Source organism: Acanthochromis polyacanthus, chromosome 15 (assembly GCF_021347895.1).
Source record: "Acanthochromis polyacanthus isolate Apoly-LR-REF ecotype Palm Island chromosome 15, KAUST_Apoly_ChrSc, whole genome shotgun sequence".
NCBI lineage: Eukaryota > Metazoa > Chordata > Actinopteri > Pomacentridae > Acanthochromis > Acanthochromis polyacanthus.
The window spans coordinates 37,949,752-37,972,837 of NC_067127.1; the positions used below are offsets into that span (position 1 = coordinate 37,949,752).

Here is a 23,086-nt window from a genome sequence, read left to right on the forward strand (position 1 = left end):
CGTCATCACGTCACATCACACTTTATTTAAATATTTATTCATCCGTTTTCAATAAAATCCTGATAAAAATGTTGAAGCTTCAGCAGCTTCTGATTTCCAATCAATAATCAATCGATGCTTCATCCTTCCTCTGGAGGATTCCTGATTGATACCTTCTGATCAATAAAACAGACTGAGACCAAAGTTTACTTTTATTTTGTCAAATACAAAAAGATAAAAAGTCACTTTATAAAACAGTCCCTTCAGAATAAAAGGAAAAGCAGAACACATAATCAATAAATCTGATTTGTTTGTTTGATCGGCTCAGACTTACAGAACATTTATTCAATAAATCTGATTGGTCAGACACCCTGAAGTCTTTATTCACACATCATTTAAACTTTATTTATTTCAGCTTGTTAACATGAATCCAGTGAAGAGGCATCTTCATCATACTCTTCATCAGTCTGCTGCCTCCACACCTGCAGATCAATCGATCAGCTGATTGGAGGAAGAACAGACCTCAGGTGAGGATGATGAAGATGGTGATGAAGCAGGCAGTGAGCAGTAAACAGCCCTCAGGTCACACCTGTTCAGGTAAAAGGCCTCTCTGGTGCAGAGCTCAGTCACATGACATCAGAGAAATAAACAGAAGCTGACGTTCTTCCAGAACAGCAGAACCACGACAGACAACACCTGCCAGGTGTGTTAGTCTGTTCTCAGTTACCACGGCAACGCCATCAACAGACGGAGACTGCTGCCGACGAAGAAAAAGAAAACTAAGAAAAGCAAGAAGACGAAAAAGAAGGCACATCTGACTGAAAAGATTTGGTCCAGTAACACCTGGGATAAGCTCCACCCCTCGCTGATGGAAGCCCCGCCCACTGCAGGTGGAGGCTTCAGTAGCTGAATCTGACCTTCTCGATGTCAGAGATCAGAGTCCTGGCCAGGTAGATCCCCACCATCTGAGACACAGACAGGTAAACACAGACAGGTAAACATTGAGTATATTTAACTGTTTGTGTTCAACGGTTGTTCTTCTGATTTCTTCAATGTGACTCAGTACTACAACTGAGTCCTGTAGAAAGGAGTATATCTGTAGTACTGCTGTATTCCTACTGTAGTAGTGCTGTAGTCGTGCTGTAGTCATGCTGTAGTCCTACAGTAGTAGTACTGTAGTAGTGCTGTAATATTACTGCAGTACATGTGGTACTGTGTGTAGTTGTACCTGCAGCAGAGAGATGACGATGAACACGATGGCTACGGTGTACAGGTTTCCAGGTAACCAGTCCTCCAGCGCTGTGATGCAGCCTTTAGTGTAGATGTGGTTGCTCCACTCCTTCTGCAGAACAACACGATTCTCATCATAACTAGCCATGTGATGTCACACTGATGTCACACTGATGTCACAGTCACAAACCGTCAGTGGCAGGTTTCCTTAGCGGTCTCCTGCAGAAACCCTCACCTGTCCACCAGGTGTTCACACTGACAGCTCACCTTCAGTCTGCTCCTCACGTCGTATCCACACTGAGTGTTCACCACCGAGTCCTGCAGCACAACACGCTACCGTTAAACACGCTAAAGGTAAACATGCTACCGTTAAACACGCTACCGTTACATGAAGTAAACCTACTGATCAGAGATGATCAGTATTGATCAGGGATAAACTCACAGCAGGATCCATAATGCAGCAGGAGAACGGTACTCCACACTTCTCTCTGCTGCGATGGGTTCCGTTACAGCTGAAGTACATGTTGAGATCCCAGTCTGCCGGATCCTGAGCACCGCAGCACTGGTTCTGTTGACAGAACAGGACATGAAGGTTCTACAGGAAAACACGTGTCTGAGCCTCCTGTGGTTCTAATATGAAGGTTCTACAGGAGAACACGTGTCTGAGCCTCCTGTGGTTCTAATATGAAGGTTCTACAGGAGAACATGTGTCTGAGCCTCCTGTGGTTCTAATATGAAGGTTCTACAGGAGAACACGTGTCTGAGCCTCCTGTGGTTCTAATATGAAGGTTCTACAGGAGAACACGTGTCTGAGCCTCCTGTGGTTCTAATATGAAGGTTCTACAGGAGAACACGTGTCTGAGCCTCCTGTGGTTCTAATATGAAGGTTCTACAGGAGAACACGTGTCTGAGCCTCCTGTGGTTCTAATATGAAGGTTCTACAGGAGAACACATGTCTGAGCCTCCTGTGGTTCTAATATGAAGGTTCTACAGGAGAACACGTGTCTGAGCCTCCTGTGGTTCTAATATGAAGGTTCTACAGGAGAACACATGTCTGAGCCTCCTGTGGTTCTAATATTTAGGTTCTACAGGAGAACATGTGTCTGAGCCTCCTGTGGTTCTAATATGAAGGTTCTACAGGAGAACACATGTCTGAGCCTCCTGTGGTTCTAATATGAAGGTTCTACAGGAGAACACGTGTCTGAGCCTCCTGTGGTTCTAATATGAAGGTTCTACAGGAGAACATGTGTCTGAGCCTCCTGTGGTTCTAATATGAAGGTTCTACAGGAGAACACATGTCTGAGCCTCCTGTGGTTCTAATATGAAGGTTCTACAGGAGAACACGTGTCTGAGCCTCCTGTGGTTCTAATATGAAGGTTCTACAGGAGAACACGTGTCTGAGCCTCCTGTGGTTCTACTGGTGTGAGGAGCCCTACCACGCGCTGCAGGGAGTCGATGAGGTTCTGCAGGTCGATGTCGTCTCGGTACGCTTTGATGTTTGCCAGGAAGAACTCGTTGATCCATTCTCTGACTGGACCCTGAAACACCACAGCCAGAACGGCTGCCGTCAGCTCCAGGAAGAAGATCAGACCAATCACGCCTGAGAACTGAAGCAGAACACGGAGAGGGTTCCAGTGAGGCAGAGAACATACAGCAACGAGCTGGGAACACAGAACCTGAACACGTGTTTTAACACACACATTAACACTAGGGCTGGACCCGAATATTCGTTCTCTACGGCGGTATCCGGATATTAATTTTGGTATCCGAATATTCGCCCCGCCCCGCTTTCTTACCACCACCTGAATGTCCGGGTTGCTGCTGACTCTGACGTCACGCTTCACTTCGTTGCAGAAACACAAGACAAGATGCTGAAGACCTCCACTGTTTGGGAATTCTTCAGTTTAACTGAAGACAAGACGAAGGCAGTGTGCAAAATTTGCGTCCGGGAGACCAGACGAACGGATCCGAATATTCGGGCCACATCCGCCTCGGCCTGTTTTAACACACATGTTTTACGTACAAATTTGAGCAGACAGATGTTTTCTCTCAGAGCTCCCACGCAGCCGGCGAAGCCCAGGATGAAGGTGACTCCACCGACCACCAGGACCAACCAGACCGGGTCGAAACCATGTAGCCGGGTCACCTGGGTCAGGTCCAGCAGGACTCCCTGAGAACACAGACCAGTGAACCAGTCAGACCAGTACAGAACCAGTGCAGGATCACATGGATGTTCATGTTTTCTAAATGAGATTGAAGAGAAAACGTGTCTTTCTTCAGTCTTCTCTGTCCTGGTTGTGTTCGCTCACCTTTTCACTCCAGGCCCAGAAACCAATAGCAATAAAGGCAACTCCAGCCAACTGCAACAAACACACACCAGCAATTAGACATATCCAGAAACCAGCAGCAGAAACACAGCTGTGGAAGGTGATCATGTATGTTCCTGGAAACATGTTCCCAACAGCATGTATGTTTGTAGTCTGTTTCATGGTTTTATTTTTCTAAATAATTCTGTTGAAACACGGTTCAAAAGCAATGTCTGAGTTCCACTGGCTAATTTTCATAGAATTTTTATTTATTATTACTTTTTTCAGAAGCAAATTATTTCTGTGATTATTGTGGGTTTTTCTTTCATTAACTGTGAAGAACCAACAATTTTGTTCACATGTGTATATGTTCCCAACAACATGTATGTTCCTGACAACAGACTGATGAGCTGCTGTACACTCAGTCATGTAATACTGGTGACATGTCACTTCCTGCTCCTCAACCACACAGGAAGTCAGTGACATCATTTCCTGTGAAGCAAAGACAGACAGGAAACAAACTTCAGTCCTGTTTCCTGTTTCTGCACAGACACACAACACGTAGTCCAACATGTCAACATCACTAACAATCCCTAAACGACTTAAAGGTAAGGTAGGGACCTAACCTTTAATGACTCAGCAGCCCCCTACCTAACATTTAATGAGTCAGCAGCTTCCCTACTTAACCTTTAATGACTCAGCAGCTGCCCTACCTAACCTTTAATGACTCAGCAGCCGCCCTACCTAACCTTTAATGACTCAGCAGCCGCCCTACCAATCCTATGGAACATCTGAACATCTGAGGTTAGCTTCTCCATTTGAACTTGTCAGCAGTTCTTATTCCAGTTGTCTCTAGCAGCATTCTGACCAAACAGATCTATGAGATCTCATTGCTGGTCTGCAGAGATCTCAAACCTCATTGGTCTGAATTGTTGTGACTGCTGATGCGAGGCTTCTTATTGGAGGTTTGCTGCTGTGGTGGATCAGATGTTGGAAACCAGAAGATCTCATCAGGAGGAGGACCAGAGCTTGATTCTTTAGAGACTGGAGGTTCATCTTCCTAGAACTTGCTCCCCAGCTGCTCTGGAGGTAAACATCTGCCAGATGTGGTTCCTGAATCACAGTATGCTAAGCTCCTCCCACTTGTCACACCTAACTCCAGAAATCTGCAGCGTCATCTCACCAAGCCACAGCTCTGTTTCTACATGTCTAAACATCTCAACATTCTGAAGAGGCAGAGTTCCAACGACATCTTTCTGACTAGTTCCAATTTAATCACAGCATCTAAACATGACGAGGTAGATCTAACGAACTGAAGACATCTGGAACCAGAGATCTGGAACAAAACATCTGGAACTGGAACTAGTAGATAAAGTAGTTCAGCTGCAGATATTCAGTGTGGATGTAGACTTCTGTGATGAGAAACATGAAGGTAGAAGAATCTGAGATGTTCTCCTGAACTCACTGAAGTAAAGATATAAAGAATAGAATTACCTGGAATTAAATTAAATCAATTTCAATTACATAAAGCCGAAATATAGAACAGCTTCTCATATGTGAGTTATGTTTACTGACAGTTAGGGGTGCAACGGTACACAAAAGTCACAGCTCGGTTCTCAGTTAAGGTGAAAAAATGGAAGAAAAAAAAACCTGCTGATATCAGAGCTGGTATGACTTTGTGGCTGAAGAGTGGACAAGAAGGAACTTCATAACGGGCTCTATCACCTAAAATAGGAAATATATTTTAATGTAATTGCATTTTTTTTTTAAAAAACACCACCATTAGTTAGGCTCTTGTTTACCAGCATAAATATACTAGTAGGTTAAAAAAAATACCCAATATAATCATTTATCTGTAGTAAAGAGCAATGTAAAGTTACTGTAAGCTGACCTTCATCAGAAGTTTAAAACCTCAGTTCTGAACAACGGAGTATGGCCGTAGATCTGCTGCTATGAAAACACCATGGACTTGGTTATTGCTTTAGCCCGTTCTGAAATGCTAGGCAGGGTTTGATGAAATGATGTTGGGAGCATCGTTTGTACAGTTCTCTGTTTTTTCCTAGCAGTGGGGATAGCTACACTTGGATGGAGCTTTTTCTAATGTGTGTCTAAGTTTGACGTGTTGCTGGATGCAGAGCTGAGGACCGCTTCAGTGTCGGCATACGGCTTTCGTCTGGTCCACTTGTTTTTCTACTTTTTCATACTTCACTGGGAAACCAAAGTGATCCCAAACGGGTGATTTTAATGACGCTGGAGCGTCTTCCAGCTCCAGCTTCTTCTCGTTGTTGCTAGCATTAGCCATGAAGCTCCAGCAGGAGAATAACGATCCGTCACATCCTGTGGTTCCCTGCAAACTCCTGCTTGTTTTTAGTTCTGCAATACTGTGCTACTGTGAGCCAGAGAAGGTCCACCGCAACTGTGGGGACTACGAAGTTTTAGGTTTCGCAATTAAAACAATTCTGCACATTCTTTATAGTGTACCGCAGTACACCTCTGTACCGAACCGAACGGGCCTGTACCGAATGTTTTGGCACGGATACATGTACCGTTACACCCCTACTGACTGTGTCTGTAAACATGTAAACAGCTAATCAGGTGACCGTAAACATGTCAACAGCGGATCAGGTGACTCACCCAGAAGATGATGTTGTAGCTGAACATCAAGTATTTGTAGAAGCAGCTGACCTCTGCGTTCTCATAGCGATAGTAGTACATCTGTGGATACACACAGTAAAAACACAATAAACACACGATAAACACAGTAAACACACTGACAGCTGTCTGTCATCAGTGTTGCTATGGAAACTGAAGCTCCTGGTGACGTTGGTAAACAGCTGCATGTGAAGGTGCTGCACTTAAGTCAGGTGGTTCTAATGCATCAAGTTCCTTTATGTCCGGACTGGACCGGTACTGGACCTGTACTGGACTGTTACTGGACCGGTACTGGTCCAGAACCTAACAGATACTTCTCTCATTCATAAAGTCTTTGAAATATGAACATAGTTCAGCAACTCCTTTAGCTGATTAAAAACATGTTAACTCAAGGTTTCACTGAAAATGTTCACTTGATACTAGCTGCTAGTCAAGTACTAGTTATCAAGTACTGGTCATAAAGTACTAGTTATCAAGTACTGGTCATCAAGTACTAGTTATCAAGTACTGGTCATCAAGTACTGGTTATCAAGTACTAGTCATCAAGTACTGGTTATCAAGTACTGGTCATAAAGTACTAGTTATCAAGTACTGGTCATCAAGTACTGGTTATCAAGTACTAGTCATCAAGTACTGGTTATCAAGTACTAGTCATCAAGTCAAGTACTAGTTATCAAGTACTGGTCATCAAGTACGGGTCATCAAGTACTAGTTATCAAGTACTGGTCATCAAGTACGGGTCATCAAGTACGGGTCATCAAGTACTAGTTATCAAGTACTGGTCATCAAGTACTAGTTATCAAGTACTGGTCATCAAGTACTGGTTATCAAGTACTGGTCATCAAGTACTAGTCATCAAGTACTAGTCATCAAGTACTGGTTATCAAGTACTAGTTATCAAGTACTGGTCATCAAGTCAAGTACTAGTTATCAAGTACTGGTCATCAAGTACTGGTTATCAAGTACTGGTCATCAAGTACTGTTATCAAATACTGGTCATCAAGTATGGGTCATCAAGTACTGGTTATCAAGTACTAGTCATCAAGTACTAGTCATCAAGTACTAGTCATCAAGTACTGGTCATCAAGTCAAGTACTAGTTATCAAGTACTAGTCATCAAGTACTAGTCATCAAGTACTGGTCATCAAGTCAAGTACTAGTTATCAAGTACGGGTCATCAAGTACTGGTTATCAAGTACTAGTCATCAAGTACTAGTCATCAAGTACTGGTCATCAAGTACTAGTCATCAAGTACTAGTCATCAAGTACTAGTTATCAAGTACTGGTCATCAAGTCAAGTACGGGTCATCAAGCACTGGTTATCAAGTACTAGTCATCAAGTACTAGTCATCAAGTACTGGTTATCAAGTACTAGTCATCAAGTACTAGTTATCAAGTACTGGTCATCAAGTCAAGTACTAGTTATCAAGTACTGGTCATCAAGTACTGGTTATCAAGTACTGGTTATCAAGTACTGGTCATCAAGTACTGGTCATCAAGTACTGGTCATCAAGTACTGGTCATCAAGTAGTAGTCATCAAGTACTGGTCATCAAGTCAAGTACTAGTTATCAAGTACTGGTCATCAAGTACGGGTCATCAAGTACTGGTTATCAAGTACTAGTCATCAAGTACTGGTCATCAAGTACTAGTCATCAAGTACTGGTTATCAAGTACTGGTCATCAAGTACTAGTCATCAAGTACTAGTCATCAAGTACTGGTCATCAAGTCAAGTACTAGTTATCAAGTACTGGTCATCAAGTACGGGTCATCAAGTACTGGTTATCAAGTACTAGTCATCAAGTCAAGTACTGGTCATCAAGTACGGGTCATCAAGTACTGGTCATCAAGTACTAGTCATCAAGTACTGGTCATCAAGTACTAGTCATCAAGTACTGGTTATCAAGTACTGGTCATCAAGTACTGGTCATCAAGTACTGGTCATCAAGTACTGGTTATCAAGTACTAGTCATCAAGTACTAGTTATCAAGTACTGGTCATCAAGTCAAGTACTAGTTATCAAGTACTAGTCATCAAGTACTAGTCATCAAGTACTGGTCATCAAGTACTGGTTATCAAGTACTAGTCATCAAGTACTAGTCATCAAGTACTGGTCATCAAGTACTGGTTATCAAGTACTAGTCATCAAGTACTAGTCATCAAGTACTGGTCATCAAGTCAAGTACTAGTTATCAAGTACTAGTTATCAAGTACTGGTCATCAAGTCAAGTACTAGTTATCAAGTACTAGTTATCAAGTACTAGTCATCAAGTACTGGTCATCAAGTCAAGTACTAGTTATCAAGTACTGGTCATCAAGTACGGGTCATCAAGTACTAGTCATCAAGTACTGGTTATCAAGTACTAGTCATCAAGTACTAGTCATCAAGTACTAGTCATCAAGTACTGGTCATCAAGTCAAGTACTAGTTATCAAGTACTAGTTATCAAGTACTGGTCATCAAGTCAAGTACTGGTCATCAAGTACTGGTCATCAAGTATGTGTGAAGTGCTAGTAATCAAGCTAACCTGCTGCAGCGCAGTGTTTCAGACGTTAAACTGGTTCAAGAAACCTGGTTGGAGTTAAACAGCTTCTGGACCTCTCTGATCAATATTCAATGTTACCTGATCTGGATCAGTACAAGGAGCTGGATTATATGGTGAATGCTGGATCAATTAAGTCCAGTCTTTGTGAGTCATTAGGGGTCTGATTAATTGCTTGACTGATCAGAAATTCATTGACCATCAGAACAGAACACAGTTCTTCAAGCGTCACTGATTAGGTTGTTGGTGCAGAAGCTTTTACCAGAGATCGATCAGATTATCGGTTATTGATCAGTGAGCTAAGCTGCTAACCTGTAGCTCCTGCTGGGAGTTATTGAGCCGTTTCACCGTTTTAACTTGTAATAAATCACCGACAGCCCCGGTACACTGTCCGGCGCAGTGTGCTGCCGGTACTGACCCGGTACTGACTGGTCCTGACCCAGTCCTGACCCGGTACTGACCCAGTATAAACCGGTAAAGTCTGGTTTGTTTCTCAGTAGTTTGTTCAGAACAGGAAGAGACCGATGCTAATGCTAGCAGAGAGGCTAACAGAGAGAAAACTAGTGAACAAACGGTTTAAAGCGACCAAAACTGTCCGAAACATAAGATTTATCGGTTAGTCGGAAACGGTCAGACTCACCTCAGATTACTGTGAACGCAGATCAACGATTACTAATCCAAAAATAATCAATAATCAATAACACACCCTGCTGCCAGTCTTCTTCTGCTACTGTTTCCAAAACAAACGCCACTTTCTCTTCTTCTGTGGTGTTTACTGTTTAAAACGTGTCAGAGCTCCCTGCTGAAGAGGAGAGGAACTGCAGCCAGAAAAGACGCTGTGTACTGCCGAGTACTGCTACTGCTGTGTAATAATACTTCTGTGTAGTAGTACTGCCGAGTACTACTACTGCTGTATGGTAGTACTGCTGTATAGTAGTACTGCCCAGTAGTACTACTGCTGTGTACTAATACTACTGCATAGTCGTACTGTTGTGTACTAATACATCTGTGTGTACTAATACATCTGTGTACTCGTCTTACTGTGTAATACTGTGTGCCATTACGGTACTACTGTGTACTACTGTGAACTACTATGTACTACTATGTACTACTGTGTACTATTATTTACTACTGAGTACTACTATGTACTAGTACTACTGTGGGTGATTATGTCACATGGTCTGACACTTGGCTGTAATCTCTGGTACATTATTGGCTCTCTGTTTTGTTACCATGACAACAGCCAATCACTGCTGGTTAATGACTCAGTTGGTTAGAGTCACTGCTGCATGGAATTAACATCCTATGAGGTCACAGGGTCACATGGTCTTTCACTGTTGCCATGGTAACCAGACACGTGACTTCACTGACTGAATCAATAATTAATCAAATGAGCCAATAATCAATAAGAATGGATCAATAAATCACTCTGGTTCTTTATCCTCTGCAGCCTGGATCTCGCTGTTACCATGGAGACAGGCTCTGATGCTCTGTCACCATGGTGACGATGATTCTGGGTCAGACTGAAGATCAGCTGCAGTTTATCAGAAGAACACAAACAAACAACAACAAACAGAATGTAAACAGACGGTTCTCCTGGAACACGGATGGTTGCATCCAAAAGATGGGCGGTACTCCCCAGATCATGGAAAGTTCTCCCTCCAACACAGACGGTTCTCCTGGAACACGGATGGTTCTCCCTAAAACACAGACTCTCTACAGGTGAAGGTCACATGACCATGATCAGCTGACGTTCTAACCGAGGAAAACCAATCAGATCGATCAGTGCTCCATCATTAGAACTAATTAAAGGTTCTTCTGTCAGTTCAGAATGAATCAGTCACACTGATACTTTCAGATCCAGATCTAGTCCTGGTCCCAATCCTGGTCCTGGTCCCGGTACTGCTCCCGGTCCTGCTCCCGGTCCTGCTCCCGGTCCTGGTCCTGGTCCTGCTCCCAATCCTGGTCCTGGTCCCAATCCTAGTCCTGGTCCCGATCCCGGTCCTGGTCAGACCTGCTGAACCAGGATAAAGGTCAGACTAGATCTTCCAGCATCCCATTCATTGTCTATGTGAAGCGCACCGTGGTGCGTGCTGGTGTGTTTACCTGCAGCTCATTTGCATAAATTAGACTCAACTTCTACTTTATGCAGATGAGCTGCGACATGCAGAGATCCAACACTTCACCAAACCTTCTTCAAATGTCTAAACCAGAATACACACACACTACGTTTACATGAGACCTTTAATTCCTCTTTCTTTGGAATAAAAGTTAATTCCGCTTTAAAACCTCTTTGTAAACACTTCATTCCAAATTAAAAACTTAATTCCGAATAAACTACCTGGTTTATTCTGATGTTAATTCCGAATAAACTTAATTTCTGTGTACGTTCTGTTCATGTATACAGTTAATTCTGCTTTAGTTAATTCTGGTCATTCTGCGCATGCTTGGCTCCTCACGTAGCGATGACGTAGCAACGTACACGTTCTGCAACCTTTGTCGAGTTGCTGTTTCAAAACGACAATAAAAAGCAAAGTGAAAAGTGTGCTTATTAGTTGTTCCTCCGTGTTGTTGAGGAAAAGAAATGCTCCAGCAAATGGAGTTTGTTTTCTTCCGGTAAACAGGGATACATCACGTCCACTTCCTGTCCAATCAGAATCCTTTCCAATGCCCAAGCACTAAAGTCCATGTAAACCTTATTTAATATTTACATGTGAACGCGAAGCACAAAACTTTAATTCCGAATGAGTTAATTCCAAATAAAAACTCCATGCAGCCATACCCACAGAGTGTGTGTACTCTGTATGTGTACTGTGTTTACTCTGTGTACTGTGTGTGTACTGTAACAGAACCAGTCTGTCCTCTGGGGTGAATCGTGATGCTCGGTGTTTGTGTAACAGACGTTTTTTAAAATCTGTTCCACCTAAAATAGAACTCAGATCTGCAGTCAGTCTGTCGGTTCTTCAGAAATCCAAACGCTGCTTCAGGAGCAATGAACTGAAGGATCCAGGTGAGCTCTTCCTGTTACCTGCAGACAGGTAGCCTGAAGCTAACTGCCTGAAACGGTTCCCTTACAGAAGATCACATCAGTAAAGAAACGTTGATCAGCTGATGGGTGGACAGCCCACAGAACGTTTCAATCAAGAGAACTCTTCATATATATATATATATATATATATATATATATATAGATATAGATATATATACACACAGTCTATGCATCCAGCATGTATCATGTATGTTGGATTGTGGACCAGGGCATCACCCTCCAGCTATTGCAATGCAGTCTGGGATTTGTAGTATCAATGAGGCACACATAAAATACCTGCAGGCCAGTTCTGATAGATATGAAATATGAAACTGGGGTCAGATATCATTGTCCTCAAGTTTGACATGTCTGCTCCAACTGATGAATCAATCATCCAAGTAGTTGGAGATTAAACTGATATTTTATGGAATTATATTTGTGTCACAATCCTGAGTGCACACTGTGAAATTTGGAGCACAGAAAAAAATTTTGAGCAAAGAAAAACTTAATCTAAGCAAACAAAAGTCTATTCTGCGCTCAAAAAATATATTTTTATATTTGCAACTATCCACACACACACACACACACACACACACACACACACACACACACACACACACACACACACACACACACACACACACACACACACACACACACAATCTTAATGTTTTTCACTCGGTTTTTCACTCTGCTGTCCTGTGGATCTCTGCTCTACGTCCTCGCTACGTCTCTCTCGCTCAACATCTCCTCTCTGCACACGCTCAAATCTGCCTTCACGCTTGCTCAGCTCTGCACGGCGTTACAAATGTGCCACGATTCCAGCCAATCACAGACTTCGGATTCTATCCAATCGGGTCCCTGTTTCGGCCGCCTCCGGAAGCGCTGTTAAAAATTATCGCTAAATCAACTGGAGTTTTGCGGTATACGCTGGACTGCGACAGATTTTCAGTGAGTATTGTTTTATTATTGAATTACATGAAATAAAGCACTATTTTGTTTAGTGTGTTAAAGTACAGGTGTAATGTTTTGGTACGGTTTCGCAGAAAGTCAGTCCTGCTTCCGCAACAAAACGAGGGATTTAGCAGATGTGCTAGCTAAACAGCATGACAGATCCACATAATGACAACCCAAATACTCCGCCACCATGTCAGGTTTTTATTAGCTTTGCTTTTGATTAAACTTTCTATTAACCAACCTTTCAGATTAAAGCTGATTTACTAGCAGGAGTCAAAGCTGTAGAGCTTAAGCTAACCTTATAGCTAATGAAAACTTTGTTGGACATTAGTGTTTGATTTCAAAGTGTTAAATACTTTTTGTTTGATTAGTTATTAGTTATTAGTTTTGTTTAATTAGTTGATTAGTTGCAAATATAAAAATATATTTTTTTGAGCACAGAATAGATTTTTGCTTGCTCAGATTAAGTTTTTCTTTGCTCAAAATTTTTTTCTTTGCTCAAAATTTCACAGTGTGCGCTCAGGATTGTGACACAAATATAATTCCATAATATTTGACATCAGAGTTACATTCAATCAATTAAAGCAAACAGTGACTCTTTAACAGCTGAATAGTTTATTAATTCTGCGTACTAATATTTCTGTACAAAGTGTTTTGTTGCTGTAAAGCTTTGTGAACCTCTCCACAGAAACCTCTGGTCCAATCAGAGCACAGCAGCAGGACGACATCACTTGTTGCTGGGCTGAGCAGCGACATAGAGGGCCACCAGGCAGCTGACCACGCCCCCCACTCTCAGCCCCAGAGTGGTCCGGTACAGCAGCATGTCTATCCGTTCCTTCTTCAGGTGGACCGGGACACTGTCCGACACCTGGCATAGAGCAAGACAGGTTACCTGAGGGGGCGGGGCTTATTACACTGATCTACACAAGCTGCAGTCAAACACATCCCTGAATATGCAGCAGCAACATGAGCAGACAGGTGAGGAGTCCGATTTCAGATGTTCCTGAAGCATCAGTGAACATCAACCTTCATGTGGAGGATCGTCATGGTGGCCAGAGGAGGGTCTGTGGTTACCATGGTTACCACCCAGAGACCAAACAGCATTTTAACAATGAAGAAGCAGAGAAGAAGGTCAGGAGCTGCTGCTGCCTTCAGTTCATCCTCCAGACCATCATCTCAGAGGTCTACTAGAACGTCCTGAGAACATTCAAACAGCTGAACTGTCCTGTTTAGTTTCTCTGCAATTTATAGTAGAAACGCAGGAACTTTCAGCAGATGACTGGAATACAGGAGGAATGATCGTAGAATGATTGGTGTGATTTGGAAGGGAAGATAAAAATCTTTTAAAAAGCAGAAAAAACAGCGTATAACCATGAATGGTTTAACCCTGACGAAGATCTTTGCTGTCTTCAAACAGAACTTAGAGCCGCTGATTTAAATGTTCCATCTGATTAACAACTGCTGACAGAGAACCATTTTTTTCTGTAGGGTTAGGGATTCTGAAGAGTCAGACAGGTAAGTATGGAGAAGAGTGAGGGAAGGACCTGCAGCAAAGAGCTGTGAGCTAGAATCAAACAGACCGCTGCGTCAGGGATGATAGTTCCTGTTTACGGGGGCTACAGGTCCCGTTTACGGGGGCTACAGGTCCCGTTTACGGGCTACAGGTCCCGTTTACGGGCTACAGGTCCCGTTTACGGGCTACAGGTCCCGTTTACGGGCTACAGGTCCCGTTTACGGGTTGCCCGCCCAACCAGTTGAGCCACACTTGAATTCTTTAACAGACAATTCTTCCACTGGACTTCTGCTCCTGTTCCAGTTCATTCTGCTGTACAAACATGGAGCTGCTTGTCAACAAACTCTTTTAAACAAAGTCTGACAAACGTCACGATGTTCTGTCAGACAGACCTCTGCTGGAGATCAGTCCTGGAGAATAAGAACCGTTTTGTGCCAAGTAGCAGAAATAGTTGGAACCTGATGTGTTTAAATTACTTCACATCACGATGCTGAAACGATAGAGTGCAACTCTTGCCTGAGCTGTGGGAGCTCAGGTGTGCTGCTGCTGACAGCATAGTTCAGAACAACTAAATGGTTTCAGCTCTACTCTTTACACCTTCTCCCTGTGACTTCCTATTCCCCACAGTAAACATGGCCTTAATCTTTCTCTGTTTGGACTCAGTTTAGTAGTTTCATGCCACATGGAGCTGGTTCCAGATCAGGACTTCAGGGAGAGTTAATGCGACGCAGGAGCTCTTGGAGCAGAGCAGCACTGCACAGGAAAACACTTAAATCATTTTGGACTGTAATAGAATCATCATTATACAAGTCACATGACCTCAGAGTGCCCACAGCATATTTTAGGACTGCTCAGGAGGTCTGGACCACATTCAAGAACCACATTAAAGGCCACTCAAGGGGGCCTAAAACCTCCTCTGTGGAACTTAAACTGCAGTCTTACCTGGAAGAGCCTCCGCTTCGACAGGACTCGTGTGGCTGCCCGGTACTCCATCTGACTTCCTACTTCAGATCCCAGCTTGGTCGGAGTCACAAAGATGGCAGGTGACCTGACAGGAGGAACACCTGGATGTAGACCCTGAGAACAGACAGACAGGTGAGAGTGGGGTCATGTGACCAGCTCCTGGAGGTTCTTTGTGAGGTGATGAACATGAAGACCATGATGGACATGAAGACCATGATGGACATGATGAGAACATGGAACCTCCACACAGAACCAGATTCAAACCTGAACCTTCTAGCTGTGAGGACACAGTGATAACCACTGCTCCACCTTCCTGCCCTCTGTTTTGGTTGTTCATAAATCTAAATAGTTGCTTCTGTGCCTTTATTTTGGTATGTCTATAGATGTAGATTATCTCTGTGGTTTTATTTTGGTATATTTATAGATGTAGATTATTTCTGTGCTTTTATTTTGGTATGTCTATAGATGTAGATCATCTCTGTGCTTTTATTTTGGTATGTCTATAGATGTAGATCATCTCTGTGCTTTTATTTTGGTATGTCTATAGATGTAGATCATCTCTGTGCTTTTATTTTGGTGTGTCTATAGATGTAGATTATTTCTGTGCTTTTATTTTGGTATGTCTATAGATGTAGATCATCTCTGTGCTTTTATTTTGGTATGTCTATAGATGTAGATCATCTCTGTGCTTTTATTTTGGTATGTCTATAGATGTAGATTATTTCTGTGCTTTTATTTTGGTGTGTCTATAGATGTAGATTATTTCTGTGCTTTTATTTTGGTATGTCTATAGATGTAGGTTATCTCTGTGTGTTCTGCTCTCTGTAATGTTTGCTCTGTTCCTGAGCTGTGTGAGGAGAACCAACAGATCTGTGGTCAGTTCAAACATCATTTCCATTAAACCACCAGCAGCTCACAGAAACCAACTTCAAACTACTGATGACTGATTATAGCTTTTACAAAAATGTTTGACATTTTCTGACAGAAATAATTGATCGGCTGCTGACTAGCATTCAAATAATGAATCAGGTGATTGATAATATTATTGATCTCAGTAAGAAGAGGCTTCATCTCAGTCAACAATCGATCAATAATAGTGATCAGTTTGTTGGTTCAAACTGAACCTGCAGCTGTTCAATGGAAGGATCAATTATCAATAATCAATAACAATAAATCACATACTGATCATTACAGCTCAATCAGCTTTACACTGATCATGGGAAACATTAATCAATAACTGTATTGATCAGCAGTGAGTACATGAGATCAGTGGTTATGCTGCTGTGAGAAGTAATCTGATTACTATGAGCTGATATTACCTTTAGAGCTGATCAGATCAATATCAATGATCGATATCTGACAATCAATACCTGAGCTCACCAACGATCCCCTCCAGCTTCTGTTGTTTCTGATTAGCATTAGCATTAGCATCTGTCAGACTCACCTGAGGCGCTGCGGAGCGTCTCATCTTCCCTCCACTCAGTCTGCTCTCCTCACCTGTTCTGAAGACGTTACCTGTCGGCCCGCTGACATCATGACGTCACACCAATGGCTGTTTGGCCTGAAGGAAAAAAAAAACAGAAGAGACAGAAACCTCCCACCAAGATCACTAGTAATGAAGTCACTCAACCAAAGGACCAACTGAAGATCATCTACACTGCCTGGGTGAAGAAAGACATTAAATATAAGAAACCAGCAGTGAGATCTGATCTGTCTGAGGAGATTTACAAGCCAAAGAAAGAACACGACCCGGTCCATCAGCAGAACCTGAAGTTCCCAGTCTGATTTATCCAGTTAGACTCCTGCTAACATATAGAGATCCAGAACCAGAACCTGAAGATCTCAAAGAGCAAAGCTTGACATTCTCTCTAGGAACTGCAGGTTTACACAAAATTAAAGAGGTTAGAATTAAACTTAAAGATTTGGATTCTAAACTCGTATTCCTATAAGAAACAGTCTGGAAGAGGCCAGTATTAAGATTAGGACTATTATTTATTCATAAATGAATCCCATTTCAGGATAAGACGGGCAGATACCTTATTATCCACAGTTCACTCTGGTCAGAACATCTGAACTTAGATAATGTGTACAGTCGTAATGATGATATGAAACTGGGAATACGAAATAGAACGGAAGCTGTACAAGCAGCAAAACGCTGTAGGACTACACAAGGCATACAAAGGCAAATACAAAGGCCTGAATCTAACAGTACATAAAATAAGCTGCCAGCCCGGCTCAGGACGGGGCACTTAGCTGACAGGGAACCAAGTGGGGAACCAGGGGAGTCATGGGGAGGTGCAGAGGTAGACGGTGGAGACCAGAGTGAGGCGTGGATGATCTGAGATGAGGAAGGATCCAGGGCTACAGACGGCTGAGGATTGAAGGGAATGGATCTGGGGTTTGACATCAGCAGGTGGAGTCCAGGCTGGAAAAACAGAGCAGAAAACAGCCGAGCCAAAAGCCACAGAGAGCAGAACTAAACAAGAATCTCAACTGACTGCTGCTCGTTCACAGAGTCGGCCGGTGAGTGAGGTTCCAGGAGTAGATGATGAACCAATCCACCTGCTCACTCCAGGTCAGCTGATCAGAGATGAGGAACACCTGCCGCCTCCTGCTCACCTGATGGTTGGCTCAGGGGGAGAGTCCTGCCACTACCTGGAGCCGTGACACCTGGATAGGTGAACTACAGCGTCCATCTCAGAGGAATCCAGAGGACAAGTAGATCTCGACACCACCAAAGAATGAACTGGAAGTGTGACTGACTGTATGAAACCTGGAAAAAGGGCAGGAGCAGATGTTTTCAGAACTGATTTGTGTAGAAAAATTAAAACTACATTTTTAGCGTTACTGCTGGAAATGTTCCTACAGGCACTTCAGGATGAGACCCCCATCTTCTGTTCTTCTGATTATATTAGTGCTAAACCAGGGAAACCCCCTAACAGATGTGAGATTTTGAGGCCAATCAGCTGGTTGGACTCTGACCTTAAAATATTCACTAAAATTATAGCAAGATGGACACAAACCCTAATGCCAGACATTACTGAGAGAGACCAGAATGTATTTACAGCTGGAAGGCAGCGTTAGGGCTATATTATTAACATCAGTAAAGTCCAGACCCAGATCTTCCATCAGCAGACCAGAGGAGGTCTTTAGGGTGGAGGATCTGTCTGATGTTCTGGAGAAGTTTAGTTTTAGAAAGTGGGTCTGTCAGATTTATAAAATGTCAAAAGCAGCATTCTTCAGAAAAAGAAACATTTCACAACCTTTGAACAAGAAAAGAGGCTGTCTTCAGGGTTGTCCTGTGTCCGGCTGCTGTCCACGTTAGCAATGGAAGCTTTGGTAAATGTTATACGATCACATTCACAAAAAGAGTCAGACAGACTGAACACAAGCTGTCCCTCTATGCTGATGATATTGTTACGAAATGAAATGAATCCGTTCCAGCTCTGGGACAGTTTCTAAGAATATCTGAGGATATTTCAGGCTGTGCAATAAATGACACCACATCAACAAATCTACAGCTTAAAGAAAGGACAGAAGACATCCAGCTCCACAGGTTCTTCACTTTAATGTGTGGAGGAATTCACACACTCAGAAATACAAACTGATAGAAGAATTACAGACCACTACTGGAAGAAATGACACATTCAGCTGATACCTGGATGTCTCTTCCTGTTTCAGTAATAAATAGAATTAATATTCTAAAAATTCATGTTTCACTGAAGCTACTTTATCAGAACATTTCCCTCCCGACACCACACTTATTCATAGAGATTAAAAACCTACCTGTGCTATTCATGGGGGGCGGCACAGTGGATCAGTGGTTAGTACTGTCGCCTCACAGACAGAAGACTCCTGGTCTTCCTGTAGTCTTTCTGCTTTGAGCCTCCAGGTTCTCCTGCTGGGTTTTCCAGGTTCCTCCCACAGTCCACAAACATGCTGAGGTTAATCAGTGATTCTAATCTGTAGGTGTGATTGTTTCTCTCTACATGTAGCTCTATGATAGACTGTTACCTGTCCAGGTGAATCTTTGCTCTCAGTCAACTTGAACAAGCTGTGACCCCAATGAGGATTAAGGGGTGTGTAGACGATGGATGGATTTATTTGGAGCAACAGAGAATCAAGGCTCTGCTTGTCTGTGTTATTATTATCATTGTCTGTTCTAAGTGATCATGGAGGGTTAAATGTCCAGACTGATTGGTGGATTACTGAGCTGCAGGAGGCTCCTGATTAAACAGAAATGAAGCTCTGAGACTCCTCCCATGTTCCCATGACAGACCCCAACAGTCAGAGATCTGATTAAAATAATAAAATATCTAAAAGAACCAGATTCAGCCCAGTATGGAGGAACTGGCTCTTCTGATGCTACATTCAGAGTCTCGGCTTCTAAAGAACTTAGACGACTGAATTCTGATATTATGATGTCTTTAGAACTGAAGTATTAGTTTGATCTGAACAGGAAACACTTTAAATTCTTACAGCTTAGAGGCTTTGTAAAGCAAATTAGAACACAAACTGAACCCACAGTCACCCAATGAAACACTTAGAACGGTTTAGAAATGGAACCACATCTGAGCTCTAGAACAGGGGTCGGCAACCTTTAACACTCAAAGAGCCATTTCGACCCGTTTCCCACAGAAAAGAAAACACCGGGAGCCGCAAAATCCTTTTGGCATTTAAAATGAAGACAACACTGCATATATCGCTTTTCTTTTTTTTTTTTTTTACCTCTATGCCCTTGTTAATCAGTCGTGATTAATTAATTACAAAGCCTCTAATTATTCATTTTTTAAATTGTGTCCTTCCACTAATATTTATCTTACTTGGTTAATGTCATTTTTGCTCCTGGACCTCATATGTTACGTAATGTTAGCTGGAAATCAATATTTTGCGAATGTCTATTTAACTTGTAAAATCTATTTATCTTAAGCTTATAACTTTTCTCCGGCAAGTCGCTGCCCTATTTTCCAAGACGACACTCCTCTGACTCTCTGACCTGCTGCCTGGACATCGACCGTGTTCTTGCAGTAACGTGTATTACCCTATCACGAGTACTTTTGACTCAGACGTGTCTTTCTTGGAGTGGAGCTTTAATATACAGGTTTGCCATTCTTGAGTACAAAACGATGTGAAACTACAGGCGTTGCTTCTCCATCTCCTCTGCATCAACCTTGTGCTCTCATGTCCCAGCCAGAGGAAAACCCCAGCAGCACATCCGGTGGAGTGACGCGTCAAAATAAGAGCGGTAATTTCACAATAAAACTCTATATTAAAATGCAGTGAAACGCGCCTGAAAGGCAGAACAATTTATTTACCAAAGTTACAGGGAGCCACAACAGAGGGCTGAAAGAGCCGCATGCGGCTCCGGAGCCGCGGGTTGCCGACACCTGCTCTAGAACATGTTCACATCTGGTTCATCTGAGAGCTCACAGTATTAGAATTAGGAGGATCTGGAGACTGAAGTTTCAGTTGAGGAATGGATATCCACCTGATCAGACATTAAACCCATGGCTCAGACTGATTAATGCTAGCTGGCTAAAGCTAACAACTCAGTCATTAAAACCATGGCTCAGACTGATTAATGCTAGCTGGCTAAAGCTAACAACTCAGACATTAAACCCACGGCTCAGACTGATAATGCTAGCTAGCTAAAGCTAACAACTCAGACATTAAACCCACAGCTCAGATTAACTCACGCTAGCTGGCTAAAGCTAACAACCCACAGCTCAGACTAACTCACGCTAGCTGGCTAAAGTTAACAACTCAGATATTAAACCCACAGTTCAGACTCACTCATGCTAGCTGGCTAAAGATAACAACTCAGACATTAAACCCACGGCTCAGACTGACTCATGCTAGCTGGCTAAAGCTAACAACTCAGACATTAAACCCACAGCTCAGACTCACTCATGCTAGCTGGCTAAAGCTAACAACTCAGACATTAAACCCACAGCTCAGACTCACTCATGCTAGCTGGCTAAAGCTAACAACTCAGTCATTCAACCCACGGCTCAGACTGATAATGCTAGCTGGCTAAAGCTATCAACTCAGACATTAAACCCACAGCTCAGACTCACTCATGCTAGCTGGCTAAAGCTAACAACTCAGACATTAAACCCACAGCTCAGACTCACTCATGCTAGCTGGCTAAAGCTAACAACTCAGACATTAAACCCACAGCTCAGACTCACTCATGCTAGCTGGCTAAAGCTAACAACTCAGTCATTCAACCCACGGCTCAGACTGATAATGCTAGCTGGCTAAAGCTAACATGTGTAGCTCCTGCTAAGCTAATCCAGTTCAATAAGAACACACCAGCTATACGGACTAAATACACTGAGGTTAGAGGAACTCTCTGGGTCTAGCAGAGCAGAAATATTTTGGACTTTTGGAGGAGGTCAGAACTAAATGTGAGAATTTCAAACAGAATTGAATTGGATCCTAGATAGTTCTTACCTGGTCTGTTTGAAAAAAAACACAACTCTAAGAAAATGAACAAATATTAGTGAACATCAGCTTTTTAAATGCTAAACATAAAAACAGCAACGATTCTACAGAGGATGGAACAGACAAGGTTCAGGACTTCCAGGTGAAGGTTAGAGGATCTGGAGGCGGCAGTTCATTGTAGATGTGTCTGGTTCTTCTTTTTGTTGGCTAAAGGGACACAGAGCTGAGCTTTGGTTTAACCCTTGTGTCGTCCTGCGGGTCAAACGGATGTCCACATTTTCAACAACAAAAACATGAGACAAATGACAAATAAGACAAAAAAAACAAGACAAAAATGAGACAAAATGACAAAAACGAGACAAAAAAATGACAAAAAAACACAAAAATAAATAAAACAAGCAAGACTAAGAGAAAACACAAAATAACAAAAACATGATAGAAATGACAAAAAATCAGACAAAAAAACAACAAAAGTGAGAGGCAAAATGACAAAAAAATCAGACAAATGACTCGAAACAAAACAAAAAAGAGACAAATTTTTGAGAATTTTTGGTGAAAAAAGAAACGTTAAAAAAATGTTTCTAAAGAACATTCACATAAAAATCAACCATATACAGCGAATTTTGCTGTATATATTAGAAGTTTTACTGAGATAAATGTAATCACTTTAGACATTTTTAGAATTTTTTGGAAGGTTTTTGCTCATTTTTTGAAAATATTTACAAGAATTTTCTTGCCAAATTTGGGGGATTTTTTTTAAATTAAACTTTTCTGGGACACTTTTAAGGAATTATTGAAATTTTCTTTTTTTCTTCTGTTTTTTCATAAATGAAGACAACAGGAGGGTTGAACTCTGTAGTTTATTGTCGGTGTGTCTGGTTCTTGTTTTTGTCGGTTAAAGGGACACAGAGCTCAGCTTTGGTCTAAACTCTGCAGTTTCACATAGAAGAAGAGGAAGTGAGATATTTCACACTGCAGCAGCTCTTCTGTCCTGACATTCAAACCAAATGTTTTCAACACTTCAACTTCCTGTCTCCGAGTCTGCTGTTGCCCTGGAAACCAAGGACAGTGTCCAGCTTGCTGGTTTAGTCCGTCCTGAGGGGGGCGCTGTAGGGCCTGACAGACAGAGAGAGGAGCAGCTCAGGTTTTTAGTGTCTATAGCTTCAAACGTTCTGAGACTGAACGCTCAGATCTGGTGATCCTTGAAGGGAAAGCTGCTGACTTTATTTCACATCCTCACATTTGAAGACTTGCAGAATAAAGTGGTTTATTTTCACCTGAGGCTGCACACGGCTGTGTGGGGAGAAAAACTCTGATCTGAGAATGAAGCGCCCCAGATAGCAAACTATGGGTGAATCAATGTTGAATCTATGTTGAGACCTAACGTCGAAATTATACAGAAAGCGCAAGGTTGATAAAATGTTGAGTCAACGTTTGCTTTTCAACCATAAATCACACTTTACCCAGAT

The 23,086-nt window shown here is 42.3% G+C and overlaps 1 protein-coding gene and 2 long non-coding RNA genes across 22 annotated transcripts; 1 reads left to right on the forward strand and 2 right to left on the reverse strand.

Annotated features, from left to right (window-relative positions):
• Positions 1-173: 173 nt before the first annotated feature.
• On the reverse strand, positions 174-9,492 carry tspan14 (tetraspanin 14). 2 transcript variants are annotated; one of them, XM_051960484.1, is made up of 9 exons: positions 9,350-9,492; positions 6,150-6,230; positions 3,519-3,569; positions 3,233-3,379; positions 2,646-2,816; positions 1,652-1,777; positions 1,477-1,527; positions 1,208-1,318; positions 174-944 (listed from the first exon to the last, which is right to left on the reverse strand). In XM_051960484.1, exons 2-9 carry the CDS (start codon positions 6,228-6,230, stop codon positions 879-881), a joined length of 804 nt encoding a protein of 267 aa, XP_051816444.1. In that variant the 5' UTR covers positions 9,350-9,492; the 3' UTR covers positions 174-878. The 2 variants fall into 2 exon arrangements, with proteins under 2 accessions (XP_051816444.1, XP_022072670.1); XM_022216978.2 differs by having other exon boundaries at positions 1,208-1,321.
• Positions 1,786-2,706, forward strand: LOC127537636 (uncharacterized). Of its 18 annotated transcripts, none has more exons than XR_007947414.1 (6): positions 1,786-1,899; positions 1,949-2,144; positions 2,194-2,242; positions 2,292-2,389; positions 2,439-2,487; positions 2,586-2,706. It is a non-coding gene; the product is annotated as an uncharacterized LOC127537636 (long non-coding RNA). The 18 variants fall into 18 exon arrangements; XR_007947410.1 differs by having other exon boundaries at positions 2,537-2,626; XR_007947416.1 differs by having other exon boundaries at positions 2,292-2,340; positions 2,390-2,487; positions 2,537-2,626.
• A 3,800-nt stretch (positions 9,493-13,292) lies between the features above and the next one.
• Positions 13,293-23,075, reverse strand: LOC110967395 (uncharacterized). Of its 2 annotated transcripts, XR_002596800.2 has the most exons (5): positions 19,185-23,075; positions 18,957-19,088; positions 16,615-17,943; positions 15,150-15,284; positions 13,293-13,562 (listed from the first exon to the last, which is right to left on the reverse strand). It is a non-coding gene; the product is annotated as an uncharacterized LOC110967395 (long non-coding RNA). The 2 variants fall into 2 exon arrangements; XR_007947261.1 differs by having other exon boundaries at positions 18,957-23,074.
• Positions 23,076-23,086: the final 11 nt, after the last annotated feature.

Excerpts from the sequence above, each read along its gene's own strand:
- tspan14 (XM_022216978.2), bottom strand. The coding sequence starts at position 6,230 with ATGTACTACTATCGCTATGAGAACGCAGAGGTCAGCTGCTTCTACAAA. Across the intron at positions 1,778-2,645 it reads TCGACTCCCTGCAGCGCGTG|AACCAGTGCTGCGGTGCTCA; the intron begins GTAGGGCTCCTC and ends TTCTGTCAACAG. Across the intron at positions 1,528-1,651 it reads GCTGCATTATGGATCCTGCT|GACTCGGTGGTGAACACTCA; the intron begins GTGAGTTTATCC and ends GTTGTGCTGCAG.